At 48.0% G+C, this 21,478-nt stretch overlaps 1 protein-coding gene across 3 annotated transcripts; it reads right to left on the reverse strand.

The window, feature by feature from the left end:
- Positions 1-640: 640 nt before the first annotated feature.
- Txlna (taxilin alpha) lies at positions 641-15,232 on the reverse strand. 3 transcript variants are annotated; one of them, XM_028887598.2, is made up of 11 exons: positions 15,113-15,232; positions 14,411-14,582; positions 12,827-13,165; positions 10,977-11,068; positions 9,104-9,274; positions 5,546-5,740; positions 5,065-5,184; positions 4,754-4,828; positions 3,254-3,346; positions 2,363-2,458; positions 641-1,775 (listed from the first exon to the last, which is right to left on the reverse strand). In XM_028887598.2, the coding sequence occupies exons 1-11, from the start codon at positions 15,119-15,121 to the stop codon at positions 1,449-1,451; spliced, it is 1,689 nt and encodes a 562-aa protein (XP_028743431.1). In that variant the 5' UTR covers positions 15,122-15,232; the 3' UTR covers positions 641-1,448. The 3 variants fall into 3 exon arrangements, with proteins under 3 accessions (XP_028743431.1, XP_028743432.1, XP_037058856.1); XM_028887599.2 differs by having other exon boundaries at positions 15,108-15,232; XM_037202961.1 differs by lacking the exon at positions 15,113-15,232 and adding an exon at positions 14,711-14,924.
- Positions 15,233-21,478: the final 6,246 nt, after the last annotated feature.

A 21,478-nucleotide genomic window follows, 5' to 3' on the forward strand; every position in this document is an offset into this window, starting at 1 on the left:
CTGTCTCAAAAAAGAAAAAAAAAGAAACAAAGTTTCATCCAATCTTGGTATACGGTTCACTTAGCTTATGGAAGCCGACAGCTTCCAAGAAACTGCTGCTCCAGGGAGCTGCGGTGTAAACTGGCTAATACCCTGGCAGGTGTGCAACAAGAGCTTCAGCACGGAGCTATCACACGTGATCACAGATGTGAGCAGGATGGGCAGGGAAGGCAAACTGCAGCGATTTCAGTTTCTGGGATCAGTCTACTGTTACAAGTCATTCTTGATCTGCTGGATACCTGAAGGCTCAGACAGCAAGACATGAAACCCTAAGGACTCAGTTTTTGGCCAAGAAGGTGCCAGGAAATGGCACCAGAGCAGTCCTCAAAAAGAAAAAAAAAAACTGCCCATAAGCCAAGGAGCATCTGGATCTGGGGTGCAGCAATGGCTGCATGGGGACGGTGATGAGAATTAGTGGTAGCCTCCCAGGCTGAAACCCTTAGGCAAGTTTATGGCAAGACCATCATCCTTTCTCTTAATAATCCTGTCTTCCCAAACAGGACATCTAGACACCAACATGGCAAAGGACCCTGACAGGGTTGTACCAAATGGGGCACTGGAGGCCAGGCACCTGGGACCACTGCTAATATATCCCTCTTCCTTCCTTTGAAGATCTTTAATACGAACTCTTAAGCAAAACAAAACAACAACAAAAACCTCGAAAATGAATCCTTTGGGTGACCTTTTGTCAATCATTTGTGCAGGCTAGAGGCACCTGTGAATGATAAGGCTACTGAGAACTGAGAAGCAACATTGGCCTGGACCTGGCACTACCAGAGGGCAGGGCAGCTGGTACCTGAAAAGGCTCCTTCCCACATAGGCACCCCCTCACCCCCAGCTTCCTTGTCTTGGGCAGGAGGAAGCTCATCGGCTAGTTGTTTCCTACAAAGGCTCTGCCCAGGAACACAATTCCCAGGTCAAGAGAAGCAATGGAACCCAGAGAAGCAACAAGAGCCCAAACTGCCCAAGTTCTGCTTATAAAAGAGAAAAGCCCAGGCCTGGGTGTTTCCACTCATCACAAGCTCTGAAAAGGGCTGCTGGGTCTGGGCCTCAAAATCAGGCAGGAAAATGTTCAAGCCGTCTGACCTGCTGGCTCACTGTGATGGAGCTGTCCAGATGAAGTCTCCTGAGACCCCAGTGGAGAGTCACCAACTTCATCTGCACACCCCACCCATAAAAGCCCACTGCACACCTACAGTGTTAGCTATGTAACCGCATGATGTCCTGCACACCTGCCCATCCATGTACGTAAGACAAACCCACAATTTAAAAATCGCAGTGTCCAATGCCCTCCAGGTCAGAACACCTTGGCCTCAGTCAGCACTGGGTCGCTCAGCGTGGGAGCTTTGTATGGACCAGGCCTCATCGGGCTGCTGCTCCCTTCCCAGCACGCCCGAGCACCATGATCTCTAGGCAGTGGCAGAGGTGGGCTGCCGGGGCCCTGTTTGGCCTGTTAATTCTGTGCTTGGTGCTCCAGGGCAGCCAGGAACTTCTGTGGCTCTTGGGGAGCTGGATAGTTGAGCCCCAGGACTCTCAACACCTTGTTCCTTGGAGGCAGTGGCAGCCTCTGGCCTCCGCTCAGTGCCAATGTCAGTGAAGGAGCCATGGGCCCCAGCAGTCAGGTCCTGTACCCTCTTGTTCAGGTCATTGCGCTCTGTCTGCAGTGCTCGGCACAGCTTCTCCAGCCGTTGGATTTTCACCTGCAGACCTTCCAGCTCTTTGTCCCGGAGAGTTTTCTAGGTAGAGAAATGGAGCATTCAGTGAGACACTCATTTCTTCAAGTCTGGGCAACCTAAAATCAAGCCTTGCCCCTGTAGTAAACAGTCCTAGCTTAAAGAGTATGACTTTACTGTCAGACAATGTATCCCTCTAGTTATCTACCAGATGACCTAGGCAAAGCACTTGCATCCTGAAACTGCATCATCTGTTCAACAGTACTGACCAACCTCAGTTCTCAAAAGGAGACATATCAAAAGAGAACTACCCTTTGCAAACAAATTAAATAAACCAATGAAACAGACCTCCTGGCAAACCTGGCTTGCTCCTGCTGCACCAGGTTAGCGTTTGTCTTGTAGATTGCATGGCAGTCACAACTCTCTGGGATGCTCTCCATGTGAACCACGTCAGCCATTAGTACCCACTGTTTGCTGTCTGTTCCTGGGACCTCGCCTGGGTGGTCGCCTCGCTGCTAAGGGTGCTGTCACTGCACTTGGATAACTATGACTGCATCCCATTCCAGTTCATGTGTACAGTGTCCCTGATTGAGAAGATGGTAGAGGACTGACAGACCATAACTGCACCCAGCCCATCAACCTCCACTTACCTCTTCAGCCATCTCCAACAGGGCCTTATTGCTGCTCTCCCACCGGGATCGATACATGGTGGTTTCTTTCTCCAGCTTCTTGATCTTCTTCGTCATCTGTTACATGACAGATGGAAGGAAAAAGAAGGTCAGAGCTGGGCTGTCTGGACATCTGTACCTCCAAAGACGGAGACAATACATCTGAGCTATCTGGGAGCCTCGAGTCAGGTCTACCACCGAGGGGCCGCCAAGGCTGTTCAGGAAGTAAAGGAGGAACTTGCCGCCAAGTCTGATAATCTAAGTTCCATGCCCGAATCCACAGAATCAACGTCTGCAAATCATCCGTGGACCTCCATATGCAGCCTATGGCATATACACACAACATACACATATAGCCCCACCAATAATGGAGTTTAAAAACATGCAGGTGGATCTGAGTTCAAGACTAGCCTGGTCTACACAGAGAGATCCAGGGCAATCAGGGCTATGTAGAGAGACCATGTCTCTAAAGAATAAATAAATAAGCCATGTGGTGGTGGCACACGCCATTAATTCCAGCACTCAGGCAAAACTCTGTGAGTTCCAGGACAGGTGCCAAAGCTACACAAGAAAACCCGGTCTCTAAAAACCAAAAGAAGAATAAATAATTTTTTTAAAAAGGCTACCACTGAAGCTTAGTAATAGAATACATACTCTCTATTACTTTAAATTCTAGCATTAATAGAGAAAAGCAAACCAAATGATAACAGAAAAACAAGCACAAACTCTGTCTTCTGGGGGAAGAGAAGAGGCTGAGACACTTGTAACCACCTCTTTCTGATATATGAACAGTTCCTATGAGGTACCCAAAGGTAGGTCTGAATGAAGTGGCTTGAGCCTCTTCTTGGCCAGGCCTGAATCCCCTGTGGTTACCTTTTCCATTTCCTGTTTGAATGTGGTGAACACTTCGCTGCTTTTGGAAAGTGTATTCTGGAACTCCTCAAACTTCTCTGTGTAGAGGGCGAGCTGGTAAGAGAGGCACAGAGGTGAGGCTGGGCTTCTCTGGGCAACACTCAATTCGGATATCTCTTTGGCCCCTTGACAAAAATCATTCTATGGAGATACCATTTCTAGTAAAACAACCCAAAGCCATGCACAGGAAGGATGTGTTCCACATGAGAAACTGGAAAGTAAGCTTAGAGATGACTTCAGCATGTGGAGACTCTGACGATAAGCTCTTAAAAATACAAAACAACAGGCTGGAGAGATGGCTCAGAGGATAAGAGCACTGGCTGCTCTTCCAGAGGACCTGGGTTCAATTCCAGCACCCACATAGTGGCTCACAACCATCTGTAATGAGATCTGGTGCCCTCTTCTGGCCTGCAGGCATACATGCAGGCAGAACACTGTATACAAAATCTTAAAAACAAAACAAAACAAGAACAAAAAACTGATGGCGTTCAGCAGTTAAGAGCATTGGCTGTTCCGGGCAGCAGTGGTGCACATCTTCAATCTCTACACTCAGGAAGCAGAGCCAGGTGGATCTCTGTGAGTTCGAGGTCAGCCTGGTCTACAGAGCAAGATCTAGGACAGGCACCAAAACTACACAGAGAAACCCTGTCTCGAAAAACCAAAAACAAAACAAAAAAAGGAGTATTGGCTGTTCTTCTATAGGATCTGGGTTCAATTCCCAGCACCCACATAGACACCACAACTGTAACTCTAGTTCCAGGGGATCTGGCATCCTCTTCTGGCCTCTGAGGGCATCAGACACACAGTGGGACACAGACATTTAGGCATGTAAAAAACACCCATACACATAATAATAAAGTAAAATAAAGATTCAAATGGGGTTAGGCATAGTAGTTAATACCTCATGCATCTGGGAGGCAGAGGACTATCACAAGTTCAAGACCAGCCTACTGTACAAGGTGAGTTCTGGGTTATCAAGAACTAAACTTGGCCTTTTCTTTCTTCTCTCTTTTTTTTTCTTTGAGACAGGGTTTCTCTGTGTAGCTTTGCGCCTTTCCTGGAACTCACTTGGTAGCCCAGGCTGGCCTCGAACTCACAGAGATCCGCCTGGCTCTGCCTCCCTAGTGCTGGGATTAAAGGCAGTGCGCCACCACTGCCTGGCTTTTTTTTTTTTTTTTTTTTTTTTTTTTTTAAGACAGGGTTTTGCTGTGTAGCTGTGGCTGTCCTAAAACTCAATCTTTAGACCAGGCTGGCCTCGAACTCAGAGATTTACCTGCCTCTGCCTCTCGAGCTGAAGGATTAAAGGCGGGTGCAACCACCAACTGGCAACATTTTATTAAAATCAATAAAAGGCTTGGTTGAGACTAACACAGCAGTTGGCTGAGAACCAGTCTCAGACGAGGGTCTTGTCCCCACCTCCCTGAAGCTGGGCCCTGTGACTGTAGGTCAGGTTCATCTCACCTGCTGCTTCAGATGGGCCTCCTGCTGCTTCATCAACTCGCACATCCTCTGCGACTCCACAGCTTCTTTCAGGAGCTGTTTCCAAGACAGGACCCAGAACCTGTCAGAAGCCCTGGGCGGCACATCTGGCCTTCTTTAGCCACAAGCACTGGACCCACTGAGGCTACCTGCTTTCAGACCGCTGTCTGGACAGCAGTTACTGGACTGGGCAGGCAAACCTCCCCCATCCGCATGAACTCGACTCTGAACCAGGCCGGATCCCAGCCCACTTCCGTGCAGTCCCCCCCACAGCCCAGGGGCCTGATCCTCACAAACTCCTTCTCTCGCTGGTGACGCTCCTCTGCCTCCTTCAGCATCTCCTGGGCCTGCTGGAGCTTGGCATCCACTAGCTGCTGCTGCAGGTCCTTATGTTTGAAGACTTTGTCGATATGCTGTAGGAAAGGTATTAATGGGGTCTGCTTGTCAGGAGTTCCCTTGCAAGGAAGCCCCAACGCTAGAACACAAGGTACTTCGTCCGGTCTCATCTTGACCCAACTGTCTTTGGGAAGTCACTTTCCTAACCTCAACCTGATGTGTAGACAGGACAGTAGACACCTCTATTCTAGAACTGAGTATTTTACAGATCCCTGGATCAGGCACCAGAGATAAGGCACAATGGGTCAAATCTCTTCTCTCCATTCCAGTTCCTTGCCTATGAATAACATCATCGTCTGAAGGAAAAGCCTCCGGAGTGCTGCCCCAGTCCCTGGCACTCACTCCGGCCTCACAGGCTGCTGGCCACCATCACCTTACCTCTTCACGAAGCTCATATTGCTCAATCAACTTCTTGAGCCTCTCGGCCAGTTCCATATTCTCCTGGCGCAGCTTAGAGTTTCGCTCGTTATGCTGTTCCATCTGCAGCTGAATGTCGTTCAGTGTCACCTGGAAGTGTGAAGTCACCTCTTTGCGTTTCTCTTCCTCCTCACGGGCTCGCTGCACACCTTCTTCCTGAAGAGAGAAGCCAGCCCTGGAAGCATCATCCATAGCTCTAAGCAGTGCACAAAGCTCCCCTAACTCGTCCACTGTCTTTGCCAACAGAGATACTGGCCCCACAATGGCAAGCACCTAGGATCCGGGATGTCTGACACTGGGGTTTCTTAATGTGACATCAATCGAGTCTCTGCCTAGAATACTCAACATACATGACGGTAAGTGCCATTCTGAAGCAGCTTGGATCTTCTGGATTCGTGTTCCCAGATTCTAGACTAAGATTCCCTGCTTGTTTCCCTCCTGTTCCCCACAGGAAATAAGATGATAAAATCTGCTGGGTATAGGGGCACACGCCTTTAATCCCAGCACCAGGAGGCAGAGGCAGGTGTATCTCTGTGAGGCCAGCCAGGTCTACAGAGCTAGTTTAAGGGCAGCCAAGTCTATACAGAGAAACTGTCTCAAAAAAACAAAACAAAAAAACAGGCAGGGTGGTGGTGGTGGCGGTGGCGGTGGCAGTGGCGGCGCACGCCTTAATCCTAGCACTGGGGAGGCAGAGCCAGGCGGATCTCTGTGAGTTCAAGGCCAGCCTGGGCTACAGAGTGAGATCCAGGAAAGGTGCAAAGCTACACAGAGAAACCCTGTCTCGACAAACAAAAAACAAACAAACAAACCCAACAACAAAGAGCAAATCATCCAGGTATAGTGGTGCACCCTTGACTCCAGCACTCAGGCTGCAGAGCCATCTCTGAGTTCCAGGACAACCTAGACCCTAGAGAAAGACCCTGTGTCAAAAAATTAAAAAATAAAGAAAGAAGCAAAATAGAAAATAGTCCTACAAAAATTGTAAGGCAGGAAACATAAGGCATTTGGTAAGCAAAAGAAAAAGGGCATAAACCAGTTCAAGTATCATGCTTGGTTAGTATTGGTACTGAAGAGAGTGGGCAACTAACACTTTTAATCTTTTTTTTTTTTTTTTTTTTGGAGACAGGGTTTTTCTGTGTCACAGTTCTGGCTGTCCTGGAACTTGCTTTGTAGGTAAGGCTGGCCAAGATCTGCCTGACTTAATCCTGGGTGCTGGGATTAAAGGCATTCACCACCACACCACCTGGCTACAACATTTAACATTCTGTCTAGGCCTGGCAAGATGGCTAAGTGGGTAAGAGCACTGGCTGCTCTTCCAGAGGACCCGGATTCAATTCTCAGCAAGCACATGGCAGTTCACAGCTGTCTGTAACTCCAGTTCCAGGGGACCTGACACTTACACAAGACATACATGCAAGCAAAACACCACTAAAAAATAAAGCCAGGTATGGTAGTACATACCTTAAGAAACTTTTTCTTCTTTTAAACAATCTGTCATCTTAAAGCAATCTTTAAAAACATTACATTAGTGCTTGTGTGTGTGCGTGCACGCCATGACCCACGTGTGGAGGTCAGAGCATAACTGCACCAGTGGGTCCTCTCCTTTCACTATGTGGGTGCAGGGACTGAACACAGTTCTCAGGTTTGGCAGTAATTACCCTTACTGGTTAAGCAATCTTGTCTGGTCCCAAGTTAATTTTACTATTATTTTTTTCTTGTGTTACTGAGGATTGAAGCCAGGGTGTTAGTCATGCTAGGCAAGTACTTTATTCCTGATATGTACCCCAGTCCCTCCTTTACCTAGTATTCTGGGGTAAGGTCTTACTAAGTTGTCCACTTATGATCTTTGTACCTCTGCCTCACATAAAAGGTAAACACTAAACATGAGCATGAGCAAAGTTATCATGTATGATCAGGTCACATTCTGAGGTCATACACAGTGAGCTGCTTTAACCACCTATCACAACAAAGTTTCACTGACTAACCTCTGGGACAAGTGCTGAGCAAGGTGTTAAGAGCACTGCACATATGCACATGTGTGTGCATACACATGTGTGTGCATACACACATGCGAGTCGAGGCCAGAGGCCAAGTGCCATCTCAATTTTTCTTTACCTTACCGTATCTTTATTTTTCCTTTTTGGTTTTTCAAGACAGGATTTCTCTGTGTAGCCCTGGCTTTCCTGGAACTCGCTCTGTAGACCAGGCTGGCTTCAAACTCAGCAATCCCCCTGCCTCTGCCTCCCAAGGGCTAGGATTAAAAGCATGTGCCACCACCACCCAGCAGTCTTACTTACTTTTTAAAGAGGGCATTGGATCTCCTGGAACTAGAGTTATAGACAGTGAGCTGCCATATGTGCGGTAGTAACTGAATGTAGGTCCTCTGGAAGAGCAACCTGTGATTTAACCACTGGACCATCTGTCCAGCCCATCCTTGTTATTTTTTTTTTTAAGATTGATTTTATTTATGTGTCTCTGTGAATGTATACCACATATATGCAGTTGCCCAGAGGTCAGGTATTAGATCCCTTTGAGATGGTTTGTGGTCAGCCCAATGTGGATGTAGGAACAGAAATTGGGTCCTCTGGAAGACTAGTGAGTGCTGTTAACCACAGGTGGCCTCTCTAGCCCTCTCTACCTTCTTAGTAAAGACTGCATCTCTCATCAGACCTGGACTTGCTGATTCATGAAGGGCCAAGGATCCTCCTGTCTCTGCTCCCACACAACGCAGTTAGAGACATACTGCTTTGCCCAGCTCTGTACATGAGTGACAGGGAGCCAAATTCTGGTTCTTATGCTTGTAATACACACTTTCCTGATTGATCCTTGAGTTCCCCAAAGGTTTATTTTGTAGAGGGCTCTGGAACCTATCGTGATACTATTGGGTGATGGCGCCCTCATGGTTTTGCTTTGTTTGTTTTTTGAGACAGGGTTTCTCTGTGTAGCCTTGGCTGTCCTGAAACTCACTCTGTAGCCCAGGCTGGCCTTGAACTCATGGAGATCTGCCTGGCTCTGCCTCCCGAGTGATGGGATTAAAGGCATGCGCCACGGCTGCCCGGCCCTGTACCGTTTTGCAGTGGCTTTAGGTTTTCTGGAGGCAGTCTCAGGAGCAGTCTTGCTGTACTGTACATTCCTCTCACATTGTTCCTGTCTTCCCCACCACAGATCTGAAAGCAGTGGGGTCCACCAATTCATGGACTAGAGCTTCCAAAAGTGTGAGTCAAGAGCATCTTTCTTTGTGTATGTATTTTGACAAGTTGATGAGGTCAGTATTTACAGAGGGAAAGCTGACTACTGCAGCAGGGGACTGCTATCTGAGAAAGATTCTCGCTGCTCCATCTGATGCTCTCGGCTGGTCACTCAGCCATACTGACACACACAGGTGGTCACAGCTGTCCTCTGGTGGGACTGGGATGGAGCTGTACTGTATCTAAGCTTTTCTGGTTTGTTTTACACTAAGCCTTCCAAGCCGGCCTGGAACTCACTGCCCACAAAGTCCAGGCACTCCGAGCTGCCTACCTTGAGGGACCGGTTGTGTCGCTGCAGCTCTCGGCACAGGCTCTCAAGCTTGCTTCGGGCCAGGACAGCCTTGCTATGCTCACCACGGAGATGGTCCTTCTCCTGGACGAGCTGGCTCTGCTTCTTCTGCAGGAGCTTCATCTGCTTCTGTGAGTTTCGGTGCTCTTCCAACTGAGAACAGGAGGGTGGCAAGTGTCTGGAGCAGGAACCATCCCGGGGCTCTAGAGATTCCTAAGCTAATCGCTACCCACCCCCCCTTCCACTCCAGTCACAGCAGATCAGAGACCAAAACTGTTGGAGTTCTGCTCCTCCCAGTAACTTCTCAGACTAACCCAAAGACCTATCTTAGGGAAATAATAATGAATAATCACAAAAACCAGTGACGTCACAGTAGCTCAATTACTTCTCCCTTGTAGCATCAATATTTCCCTAGCTAAATCCTTCCAAATTTGATTTCATCTTTTCTGTATTTTTCTCTTTTCTTTTGGTTTTTGGAGACAGGGTCTCTCTATATAACCCTGACTGTCCTGGAACTCACTAGACCAGGCTGGCCTTGAACTCAAGAAATCTTCCTCCCTCTCCCTCCTGAGGGCTGGGATTAAAGAGTACACCACTATACCAAGCTCTGTATTTCTTATAGTTTTACTTAATGTGCATGGGTGTTTGCCTCACACCTCTGTCTATCCAAGACTTGTGTGCCCGGTACCCTAAGAATGCAGAAGAGCGCGTCAGATCATCTGGATCCAGAGTTACAGATGGTTGTAAGCTGTCATGTAGCTAGGAATCAAATCCAGGTCTTCTGGAAGAGCAGCCAGTGTTCTTAAGCACTGAATCACCTCTCCAACCCGTTCTCTATACCTCTCTCTACACACACACACACACACACACACACACACACACACACACTATCTCTCTCTCTCTCTCTCTCTCCACTCAACACTTTCACAATTAGAAAGATGGCAAGACTTGGCATTTCTTTTTTTAAGACAAAGTCCTGCCAGGCGTTGTTGGCACACGCCTTTAATCCCAGCACTCAGGAGGCAGAGCCAGGCGGATCTCTATGAGTTCGAGGCCAGCCTGATCTAAAGAGCAAGATCCAGGAAAGGCACCAAAACTACATAGAGAAACTGTGTCTCGAAAAACAAAAACAAGCCGGGCGGTGGTGGCGCACGCTTTAGTCCAGAACAGAGAGCGGATTCTGTGAGTTGAGCCAGCCTGGCTACAAGGATCCAGAAACAAAGCTACACAGAGAAACCGTGTCTCGAAAAACAAAAAAAAAAAAAAAAAAAAACAAAACAAAAAGACAAAGTCCCATATCCCAGACTGTCCTTGAATTCTTGAATGTTCTGCCTCCAGGATTTAAGGTATGCACCACCCTGCCCTGCTCACACTTGGTACTTCTCATAATCCAACACAGAGACTAAAAATTCTTATCTCAAGAAGTGAGCCTGAATTGGAGCAGGCGTAGAGCTCCCTTTCCCTTGCTCAGAACTAAGAACTAAGGTGGTGAAAGGCCAAGTCCCACTGCACAGGTGACCGAGCAGAGTCGAACACTTCAGGGAGATGCATGTGGAAACACATTAAGACATGACTACTCAGTATCTGGGACTAAAACTAGGATTCGACCACTTGGGAGCCATTCTTTTGAGAAATTTACTTATAAAGTTTCTTCTCTTACTGTCAGCCCTTATGTGGCTGACTGGAAACTAACTTCTCATTTAACAGATAGGGGTATGAGAATTCAGAAAGGGCTAACAGGAACTAAGCCAGATACCTGGTCCTGCACCCAGTCCACCCCTACCCCAGGCAGCCTGCTGACTTCGCAAAGAAAGGCAGGGAAGGTACCGGAGAAAGGAGACGGGGAGTCACTGACCAGTTCAGCATACTTCTTGCACAGAGCAGCCAACTTTTCCTCTGGGGTACTGAGCGTGTTCAGTGTCTGCATCAGCAACGTGATCTCCTTCCCTGTAAAGCACAGGGGATCAAGGCATGCACCCCTTTTTGGGGGTACCCTCTAGGCCCAGGCTGAGTGCTGAGGCCGTTTTCCCGCGTAGACTGGTGATTCATGAAGAAGTGAGATCACTTCAACCCTGCAGCTTCACTGCACAGCACTGCAGCATAAAGAGTGTCACTAATGCTCGCTAAACCAACAGACCCATCTTCTTGGTAAGCACTGCCAGGGAGAGGAAAAGCTATTTCAAAACATTCTCAACAGGCAAACACCATCTACTTATAGATTCATGTTGCAGTCCATGAAGGTCCCTTTGACAGAATTCAAATCTAAAACAAACAAACGAAATAAGTCTGAGGTTCTCTGAGTAACTAGCCAAACTCCTGTCAACATTCATAGCTACACAGTTAGGTTTAAAATGAATGTCTCATGCTGGGCATGGTGGCGCACGCCTTTGATCCCAGCACTCAAGAGGCAGAGGCAGGTGCATCTTTGAGTTCAAGGCCAGCCTGGTCTACAGAATGAGTTTCAGGACAGCCAGGGCTACACAGAGAAACCCTGTCTCAAAACCTACCCCCCCCTCCAAAAAAAAAAAAAACGTCTCTTTCATATGTGACTCTATGACTTAAAAAAAAAAGCACTTGGGAGGCAGAGCCAGGCGGATCTTTGTGAGTTCGAGGCCAGCCTGGTCTATAGAGCGAGATCCAGGGAAGGCGCAAAGCTACACAGAGAAACCCTGTCTCGAAAAACAAAAAACAAAAAAAAAAAGTATCTCTGGAAGTTAGGACAGGTAACAAATGGAGGGAACGGGGACTGTGATATGGTTACTGTGTTACCTAACATAGATTTTCATTTTTCTCTGACGGAGGTCTTGCTATGTATCCCAGGCTAGCTTTAGACTCACATTCTTCCTGCCTGATCCCCCTGGTCCCCATTAGAGGCATATACTACCACATCCAACTCAGTCGACATTCTATATTCATATCCATCTCCCACCTCCTTCAAAGGACTGCCAATGCCCTCCCTATTTTTACTTGTTTGAGATAAGGTCTCATTCATTATATAGAGCATGCTACCATGCCTGGCTGCCACCGACTGCCTGTCTCTCAGGAAACCCTGTACCTACCACCCGTGGTTTCCACCATATTCAGCACATAAAAGTTCTAAACTGTCAGCTCTGGGGGGCCAAGAGATCGGCACAGAGACTGTACAGCAGCAATCCACAAACCAAATCCAGCCCACAGATAGCTTTGACTTGGTCTCTGTTATTTCAGCTGCCAATTACCCAGCTAGCCAGTTGAGAGCAGGAGACTCACCAGGTAGGAGTTAATTTTTCAGATAAAGTAGGCCCTCTCTCGATTCTCAAGAGGTCCGTGGCTTACCTGGTTAACGTCAACATTTGAGATCTTAACCCTGGTGTAGCCTAATTTTATCGCTGGAGAAATAGGGAAACTGAGACTCAGGAGTGGAGAATCAACATGCCCAAAGTCAAACAGCAGGTGGTGCTGGCTGGCAGTCAACTCAGGCCTCCTGCTCCCCACATCCTAAATGAGAAAGCTGCTTGGATTCCTGCCTCCACTTCCTCCCAAGGCCAAGAGGCCTTGCCCAAGTGAGTGCTAGGCCTTGCCCAAGTGAGTGCTCTGAACAGCTCAATGCTCTGACCCTCTATTCCTGGGTCTTGAGAAGCAGACTCCTTTGAGTTCTGACAGAGCAGGCTAGCCCATGAATGATAGGTCTCGACTCGCCCCTCACCAGCAGCCGCCCCCTCTCACCCAGACCCTTGGCTTTCTTCTTCTCCTGGGGCCGTCGGTGGTCGCGGTCTCCGACCTCCTCACTGGCTCGGATCTCCTCTGTGCCCGGCTCCCCTTTGGAGGGCTCCTTCTCGCCGTTGACTACCGGGATCCCCGGTTCAGGCTCCCCATTCCTTGCCGCATAGGTTCGGGACTTCTCTGCATCTTCCGGCTCAGTGGGCTCACCCTGTGCTCCCTCCTCAGCTGGGCCTCCCTGATTGTTGTCCACACAGTATGTACTCAGAATGTCTTCCAACTGCCGGCTCAGCTCCTCAGAGACATCACACAGGGGGCCAGCCTTAGCTGCTTTTGCTTGAGCCCCTACAGCAGGAGAGATTAAGACACAGAATAAAAATAAGAGGGTTACACTACTGGCTGGAGTTTTCTTTTCCTTTCTTTTTTAGACAGGGTTTCTCTGTGGAACCACTGTGGCTGTCCTGGAACTCACTCTGTAGACCAGGCTGGCTTTGAACTCACAGAGATCCACCTGCCTCTGCATCCCCGAGAGCTGGGATTAAAAGTGTGTGCCACCAACACCAGGGGATTTTCCTTTTCTTGAAGCCAGAAAAGTTTGGGTTAATGTTGTTTCATTTATTTGGTTGAGACAGGCTCTCTCTACAGAGCCTTAGCTATCCTGGAACTCACTCTGTAGACCAAGGTGACCTCAAAGTCAGAGATCTACCTGCCTCTGCCTCCCAAGTGCTGGGGCCACTATGCCTAGCCTCAGTTTAATTTTTCTAAACCCTAAGTTTACTTACTTATAAAATGATACAATTATTTCTTACTGCTCCCCAAACATACTTCTTATGACCATAACAGGCAATTATGACTGGGAAGTAATGGCCTACACCTTTAATCCCAGCACTTGGGAGGCAGGGGCAGGTGGATCTCTGTGAGTTTGTGGTCTACAGAGAGAGTTCCAGGATAGCCAGGGCTACACAGAGAAACTCTGTCTTGAAAAACGAAAACCAATCCCCCCTCAAAAAAAAAGAATGAAAGAAAGAAAAAAAAAAAAGACAGCTATGTAAAGCATCCCAAATTAGGGACGGTTGACATGTAGTAGAAACTCCACCTCTAATCCATCTCCCACCCCTGCTCAAAAGCCTTTTTTTTCCCCTTGTTTTTTCGAGACAGGGTTTCTCCGTGTAGCCCTGGCTGTCCTGGACATCATTCTGTAGACCAGGCTGGCCTCAAACTCAGAGATCCACCTGGCACTGCCTCGGGATTACTGGGATTAAAGGCGTGCCACGGCCGGTTCAGAACTGCCTCAAGAATACAGGACAATCACTCTCCACTGTCAAGTGTTTTCTGGGACTGTGACTTTGCTTGTGGGGTGCCTCATCTGTTTGTCACTCAGTTTAAACCAGTCAGAGCATGCTCCCGAGGTTCCATTCCAGGGCTAAGAGTGGCAAGCTTCATCACCTCCCCGGGAAACATGGGAATTACACAGAACGGGCATTGTTCATTCTATAGTTCCTCCTTCCTGGGTAAACACTGGTCTCAGAACTGAGGCCAGTCCCAGAAGCTCCTCCCTCTGCCCACTGGAAAAGCGGGGCAGGCACACACCCTCGGTCTTCCCCGGAGCCTGGCTTGTGGACCCTTCGGCTTCCGCCGCCGGAGCTGTCTGTCGGGGCCGTCCCTGGGCTCCCTCCGGTCCTGCTTCCCGTTGCCCCGGGCTGCTCTTCGCGTTGGAGTGTTTGGCAGGCCCATTCTTTTTGTCTTGGTTCTTCATTGTGATCTGCAAGGCAGAAAACGGGAAGATCCTTTAAGGAGGACACCGCTGCTATCGATGCTCCAGACTTCAAAAAAAATTTCACAACCTAGATCAGAAACCCCAAGAGCAGGCGATCAAAGCCTCAAACAAACTGGCCGGCCTGGGCCGGCGACTCCGGGGTCCCCTGCAAGGTTTCCGAGGAGCTGCCCGAGAGGAGAGCCGGGGAAGAGGCCTCCTTTCTCCCGATAGCCACTTCTCGGCAGCCGGAGCGCGGGATTGGCTCCGCGCCGCAGACTGACGTGGCGGGATGCTCCAGTCCCAACCGGTCCCCCCCGCCTCCCCAGGTCCCACGTGGGACCCCCGGGCGGGCGGGCGCGCGCACGGAAGCCACCCACGCCCCGCGCGCCCTCTAGCCCCACGGCACGCATGCGCAACACGGCGACATCCACACTGACGCCCCTGTCGGAATTAGTTATTCCTCTACGGCCAACGCATCCCGGGCCTCAGACCCTCCGAAGAGCTCGTCCCACCTACCACCAACACACGAACCTCACCATAGACATCCGATGGCGTCCCCCTGGCTCTGGCCAAGCACCGGAAACCCGGGTAACCGCTGCCAGCAGGACCGCCCGCTCCTGCCGCAGCCAATCAACAGCTGACGCTGGCGCGGAGCTTGCTGGGAAAGACCAGGCCAAGGTGGCTTTGGAGTCGGGGGTGATAAAGAACTACGAGTCCCTTCATGCATCGCGGCGGGGCACAATTCCCGAGATGCCATCCTGAAGGCTTTCGTTTTAGGAGCTATATACCCTGCAGGTCCGAAATTATGTCCTATGGTCTAGAAATTGGCGTCAGCCTCCGTTATAGCGAGAAGCTGTGATTGGCCCTTAAGCCTTGGCGCTCGGCTTTTATTTTTTTTTATACACTCCTCTATTAGTCCTTTGTGTATATGTATGACTCTTTTCTAGGGCCTCTGAGGACTCGAAGAGGGACAGAAGGCTGAATTGGGTATTTGGAGACCTTTATTCCACTCCTAAACCAGTCATTGGTTACGTGCCTGGCACCTCCCCCCATTCCAATAGAGGATTCAAAAGCGTACTGTGTTCTTTCCTTGTATATAATAGCTTGGTCCTCATAATTACTCCGAGAAAGTACAGAATACTTGGTGATCTGGGAAATACAGGACAATATGAAAAAGGCTAGATGGTTTTTGTTTTATTGCTTATTTATTATTATTTGTTTGTTTGAGACAATATCTCATTCTATGTAGCCTTGGCTGGCCTGGAACTCCCTATGTAGATCAAACTGGTCTTGAACTAAAGCCAAAGGCCACCATGCCCAGCTAAAGGCTAAATAATTAAAGGCTGCATCAATATTGAGTGGTGATAGCAGATTCAAAGCCTGACACCAGAACTCATCGAGACACGGTTTCCCTATGTAGCCCTGGCTGTCCTGAAACTCACTCTGTAAACCAGGCTGGCCTCTAACTTAGAGATCCACCTACCAGCACCCATCCTCACCACCAGAAGAAATACCCGCCCTCACAGGCTTTCTCTGAGGCAGTCTACTGGCCACCTCCTGTCATCACCAGCTCGGAGTAACTCCCTAGGGAAGGGATTTTCGCAGAGGGACTTTGGCTTCAGACAGGTTGGTGATCCCACCCCACAGCCCCTGCCCCACTTTCTGCAAAGTCTCGTGCTCACGCAGGGGCTAAAGTTTGAAAAAGTCAGATTTTCTTGTCTTTGTTTTTCATTACGATTAGGAATGTCAGTTTAGGCACAGATCCTGCAGAAACAAAAACTACTGTGACTTCAGTTCTTTTGTTGTGTGGGTTTTTTGTTTGTTTGTTTGATAAGGTCTTGCTTTATAGTGCTGCCTAGCCTGGAACTCTCTATGTAGATCAGGCTGTCCTCAAACTCGCAAAGATCTGCCTGCCTCTAGGACCCTGAGTGCTGGGATTACAGACGTGCAACCGAGACAAACCATTTTAACACCCAGCACACATATTACTCTGAGAAACTGCAGTCTGCCCTAGTTCCCTAGGTCTGGCTAGACTTCTGTTACAGCATTTGCCATGGAGTGTTGAAATTACTGTTGGCTAAATGCTGCAGTTTCAGAGGCTAGAGTCAGGCTGTGGGTAGAGCATGTTGCAAATTGTGCCAATTGGATATTGTTTTAGGTTCCTTAGATGCTGGCCATTTTCCTGTACCAGCTCTGTCAAACAGACTCAGAGTGGTGTTCTCTCTGTTCAGATGTAACTTTGGGAGGCAATACTATATGATATAGGCTCAGGGGTAGAGCGCTTTCCCAGAATGATGAAAGCTCAAAGCAGGAAGCATCTAAACTTTGCTAGTTTACGGAGGAAAGTGAGGTTCAGTAAAGTTTGGGTCAAAGATGTTTGGGAACCAAAGCCCAGATGATGTATGCCCCAGTAAACACAGAGGACATCTCTGAGGAGACAGCACAGAGATCAGGTCTCTACAAAATTCCATACAAAGAGGATACTCTAGAACAGTGCTTCTCAACATTCCTAATGCTGCAACCCTTGGATACAGTTCCTCAGGTTGTGGAAACCCCCAACCGTAAGATTATTTTCGTTGCTACTTCATAATTGTCATTTTGCTGCTGTTAGGAATCATAATGTAAATCTTTGTGCTTTCAGATGGTCCTAGACGTATGCTTGTGAAAGGGTCATTTGACCCTTGAAGGGAGTTGAGATCTACAGGTTGAGAACTGTTGCTCTAGAGATTAATCTTATTTCTTAAGAATTTTTGAGGACACTGGACATAGTGGTGCACACTTTTAACCCCAGCACAAAGGCAGATGGACCTCTGTGAGTTGAAGGTCAGCCTAGTCCACATAGTGAGACCCTGTCTCAAAACAACAGCAACAAAACCTTAAAGGAGCTGGAGGGATGGCCCAGTGTTTAATAGTGCTTGACTGTCTTGCAGAAGACCAGGAATCGATTCCCGAACCCCTCGTGGTTATCAACAGTCTACAGACTCTAATTCCAGAGCACCCAGCACCCTCTGCTGGCCACCAGACACGCACACAGTGCACTTACATATACATGCAGGAAAACACTCATACACTAAAGATAAACAATTTTTAAACGGGGTCTTTGGCCTAAAGAGAGGGCTTAGCAGTGGAGAATGCTTGGTGTGCAGTAGTGAGGACTGGAGTTCGGATCCCAGCGTCCATGTAACAAGCCAGAGGCCACCCCATGCTTCCTCCCTGAGGTTGTGGAGGGGTGGTGCAGAGCCACAGAACTGCAAGGGGTTTCTGGCTTCTAGTATAACCAAGAAAACTAAAGCCCCGGGTTCAGGGAGAGACCTTGTTTCAAATAGGTAAAGAGCAATAGAGGAGGACATTTAAACCCTCTTTTGGTCTCCATGCAACCATACATAGGTGTATACTCATACGGACAAATATACCCACACACAAGTAAATAAATAAATGGGGGTGGGGAGAATTGACTAAGTGGGCCACCATGGTACCCACACACCTTGGAAGGAGGATGGCAAATTCAAGGTCCGTCTGGGCAACCTAGTGAGTTGGGGGCCAGCCAGGGCAATTTAGTGAGACAGTAGCAAGATTGCATTCATGAAGTAGCAATGAAAATAATTTTATGTTGGGGTCACCACAACAAGAGGAATTGTATTGAAGGGTTACAGCATTGGGAAGGTTGAGAACCACTGTTCTTAGGGGATCTGACGCCCTCTGGCTTCTGTGAACTCCTGCTCACGTGGTGCACATAAACTCACACAGACACACATACATGAGAAAAATGTTTTCACTAGTAGGAACCAAGGCTCCTGCCAGAGGTTCTTCAATGTGCACCTTGTTCTCTAAGTTGTATCATCCTCCTCTACAACAGGGCTTCCCTTTTCATATCCTTCCTATCGCCTGCCAAGAACTGCAGCTCGCCCATTCTGTTCTTTTTCTTTTCCAAACTCTATTAAAATGGTCATTTCTTTCCTGCGAAAGGGGCCCCGTGTCCTCTGGAAACACTACCACTGAGCTACTAAGGCACCCGGAGCATTGAGAAGCACGCCTGGCCATACCGGCTGGCTTCCGTTCTGCTGGGAAGCACTGCTGAGTCTTGAATGGAGCCCCTTCCCTGCTCCTAGACTCTGACGTATGCAAGGGAGAAATCCAAAATCATTTTTTAAATTTTTTATTTATGTGTATATGTATGTTACATCTGGTGGCCTGAGTGTGTTGGAGTCCATGGAGATGGAGTTACAGGAAGTTCATAACTGCCTGACAGAGGTGCTGGGCCCCCAACTCAGGTCCTCAGGAAGTGCATGAACCATCTCCCCAGCCCCAGGAATCAAACCACTGAACCATCTCCCCAGCCCCAGGAATCAAACTGCTGAACCATGTCCCCAGCCCCAGGAATCAAATTCTTTTTTCTCTTTCTTTTTTTTTTTTTTTCTTTTGTGGTTTTTCAATTACAGGGTTTCTCTGTATAGCCCTGGCTGTCCCGGGAACTCACTCTGTAGACTAGGCTGGCCTCGAACTCACAGAGATCCACCTGCCTGTGCCTCCTAAGTGTTGGGATTAAAGGCATGCACCACCATGCCCAGCTCAGAAATCAAATTCTCACACCACATTTTAGTCAGCTCTTGTATTCCTTGCCTACAAGATGGCCCCTGCAGGCTACTGTTGACCTTTCCTGCTATACCTCCCACCCCACATTCATGATTTTCTTGCTCACTAGGTTTGTGTGTGACACACAGGCACTCACTTGCATCCTATTATACCCATTTCTAGCCTAGAAAAGCACCAGGCACACCCATGGTGCCCATACATACATGCCTGCGAAACACTCATTACTTGGAATGAAAAAAAAAATCTTAGGAACAAAACAAGTCTTAAAAAAATTTTACGGACCCTGAATGCTGGGAGCTGAACTCCGGATGCTTTAAGTAAGTAAGTGATCTTAACCACTGAGCCATCTCTCCAGCTCCTCTCTTCCTTATTATTATTTTTTGCTCTTTATGTTCTTATGTTTTGTGTAGGGGGGTTTTGACTTCATGTATATCTGTGCATTACATGTGTCCCTGGGGTCTATGAGATCTCTTGGAACTGGAGTTATAGGTGGTTCTGAGCTGTCTCATGTGGGTGCTGGAGCCAAACTTGGATCCGCTGTAAGAGCAGTAAGAGCTCTTAAACACTGAGCCACGCCCAGCACTTCCCATGCCCAGCACTTCCTTGTTACTTTTTTTTTTTTTAAGATTTATTTATTTATTTTGTATACAGCATGTATGACCAGAAGAGGGCACCAGATCTCATTACAGATGGTTGTGAGCCACCATGTGGTTGCTGGGAATTGAACTCAGGACCTCTGGAAGAGCAGTCAGTGCTCTTAACCTCTGAGCCATCTCTCCAGCCCCCTTGTTACTTTTTACTTGTTTTAAAGAGCCAGTTATTATTATTTTTTTAATTTATCATATATATAGTGTTCAGCCTGCATGTATATCTTCAGGCCAGAAGAGGGCACTAGATCTCATAGATGGCTGGGCACTAGATCTCATAGATGGCTGTGAGCCATGTCAGTGCTGGGAATTGAACTCAGGACCTCTGGAAGAACAACTGCTAGTGCTCTTAACCGCTGAGCCATCTCTCCAGCCCCTTCCTTGTTATTTTTATTGGAGGTGTCTCACTCTTTTGGGCAAATCAAGGAGGAAATAGGTAACAATGGGTTTGGTTTAGCCTATAGTCAGCTGAGAGTTGTTCTTTGTGGACTAGAACCGAGGTAAGAAGGGGTTAAAACTGCATCTGTTACCAGAGGTAAGAAGGGGTTAAAACTGCATCTGTTACCAGTTTCCCTCATTTTGCTGGGTCGGGTTAGGATGAATCAGTACCACATCTGTACTGTCCGTTTACCTTTGGTTTGGTTCGTTTTGAGCTTGTGTAAAGCCTGGGTCAGCGGTTCATGTTTGACTTTGCAGTTAGTCACAAACACTTGTAGATCTTTATCACCAACTGAAACGAGTTACAAGCTTGGAGTTACAGGTGGAGATTTCCACTGTTTGTAACCTGCTTCCTCTTGGTTTTGTTTTTTTGAGACAGGGTTTCTCTGTGTAGTTTTGGTGCCTGTCCTGGAACTCACTCTGTAGCCCAGGCTGGCCTCGAACTCACAGAGATCCACCTGGCTCTGCCTCCTGATTGCTGGGATTAAAGGCATGCGCCACCACCGCCCGACTTCCTTTTGTTTTTGTGTTAGGTACTGAAACAAAAGCACGTGCTTGCTAGCCAATAGCATTACCCTTGAACTACATTCTAAGCCTTCTTTCCATTTTGAAGCAGGTCTCAGTATGATCTCATTCTAGCCCAGGCTGAAATTTGTCCCTATTTTTTTTCTATTTAATTTGTGTGTGTAATGTATATATGTGGGTGTTCAAGTGTTATAGTACTTGTGTCAAAGTCAGAGTTCTGGGGCTTGGCAAAAAGTGCCCGTATCTGCTGAGCCATTTTGCTGGTTCTGGCCGGGGATCCTCCTGCCTTAGTCTCCCAAGTAGGTCAGATTGAGGCCTGGGCAACCAGGGGCAATTTGCCTTTTTTTTTTTTAAAGATCTATTTATTATGTATACAGTGGTATTTATTATGTATAGTGTTCTGTCTGCATGTATACCTGCAGGCCAGCAGAGGGCACCAGATCACATTACGGATGGTTGTGAGCCGCCATGTGGTTCCTGGGAATTGAACTCAGGACCTCTGGAAGAGCAGCCAGTGCTCTTAACCACTGAGCCATCTCTCCAGCCCCAATTTGCCTCCTTTTAAAAAAATGTTAAATGCCCCTGGCCACCCTAACCCACACCAGCAGACACGATCCTGAGTCGACAGCTGGCACAATGATTCAAAACCAAAAAAAAAAAAAAAAAAAAAAAAAAAAAAAAAAAAAAAAAAAAAAATGC

Source organism: Peromyscus leucopus, chromosome 2, assembly GCF_004664715.2.
Source record: "Peromyscus leucopus breed LL Stock chromosome 2, UCI_PerLeu_2.1, whole genome shotgun sequence".
Taxonomy (NCBI): domain Eukaryota; kingdom Metazoa; phylum Chordata; class Mammalia; order Rodentia; family Cricetidae; genus Peromyscus; species Peromyscus leucopus.

What these genes read in the sequence shown, in the direction of transcription:
- Txlna (XM_028887598.2), bottom strand. An exon ending in AGGCCCATCTGAAGCAGCAG is followed by an intron (nt 3,347 to 4,753) that starts GTGAGATGAACC and finishes CTCTCTTACCAG; the next exon opens with CTCGCCCTCTACACAGAGAA. An exon ending in TGTTGGAGATGGCTGAAGAG is followed by an intron (nt 1,776 to 2,362) that starts GTAAGTGGAGGT and finishes TTCTCTACCTAG; the next exon opens with AAAACTCTCCGGGACAAAGA.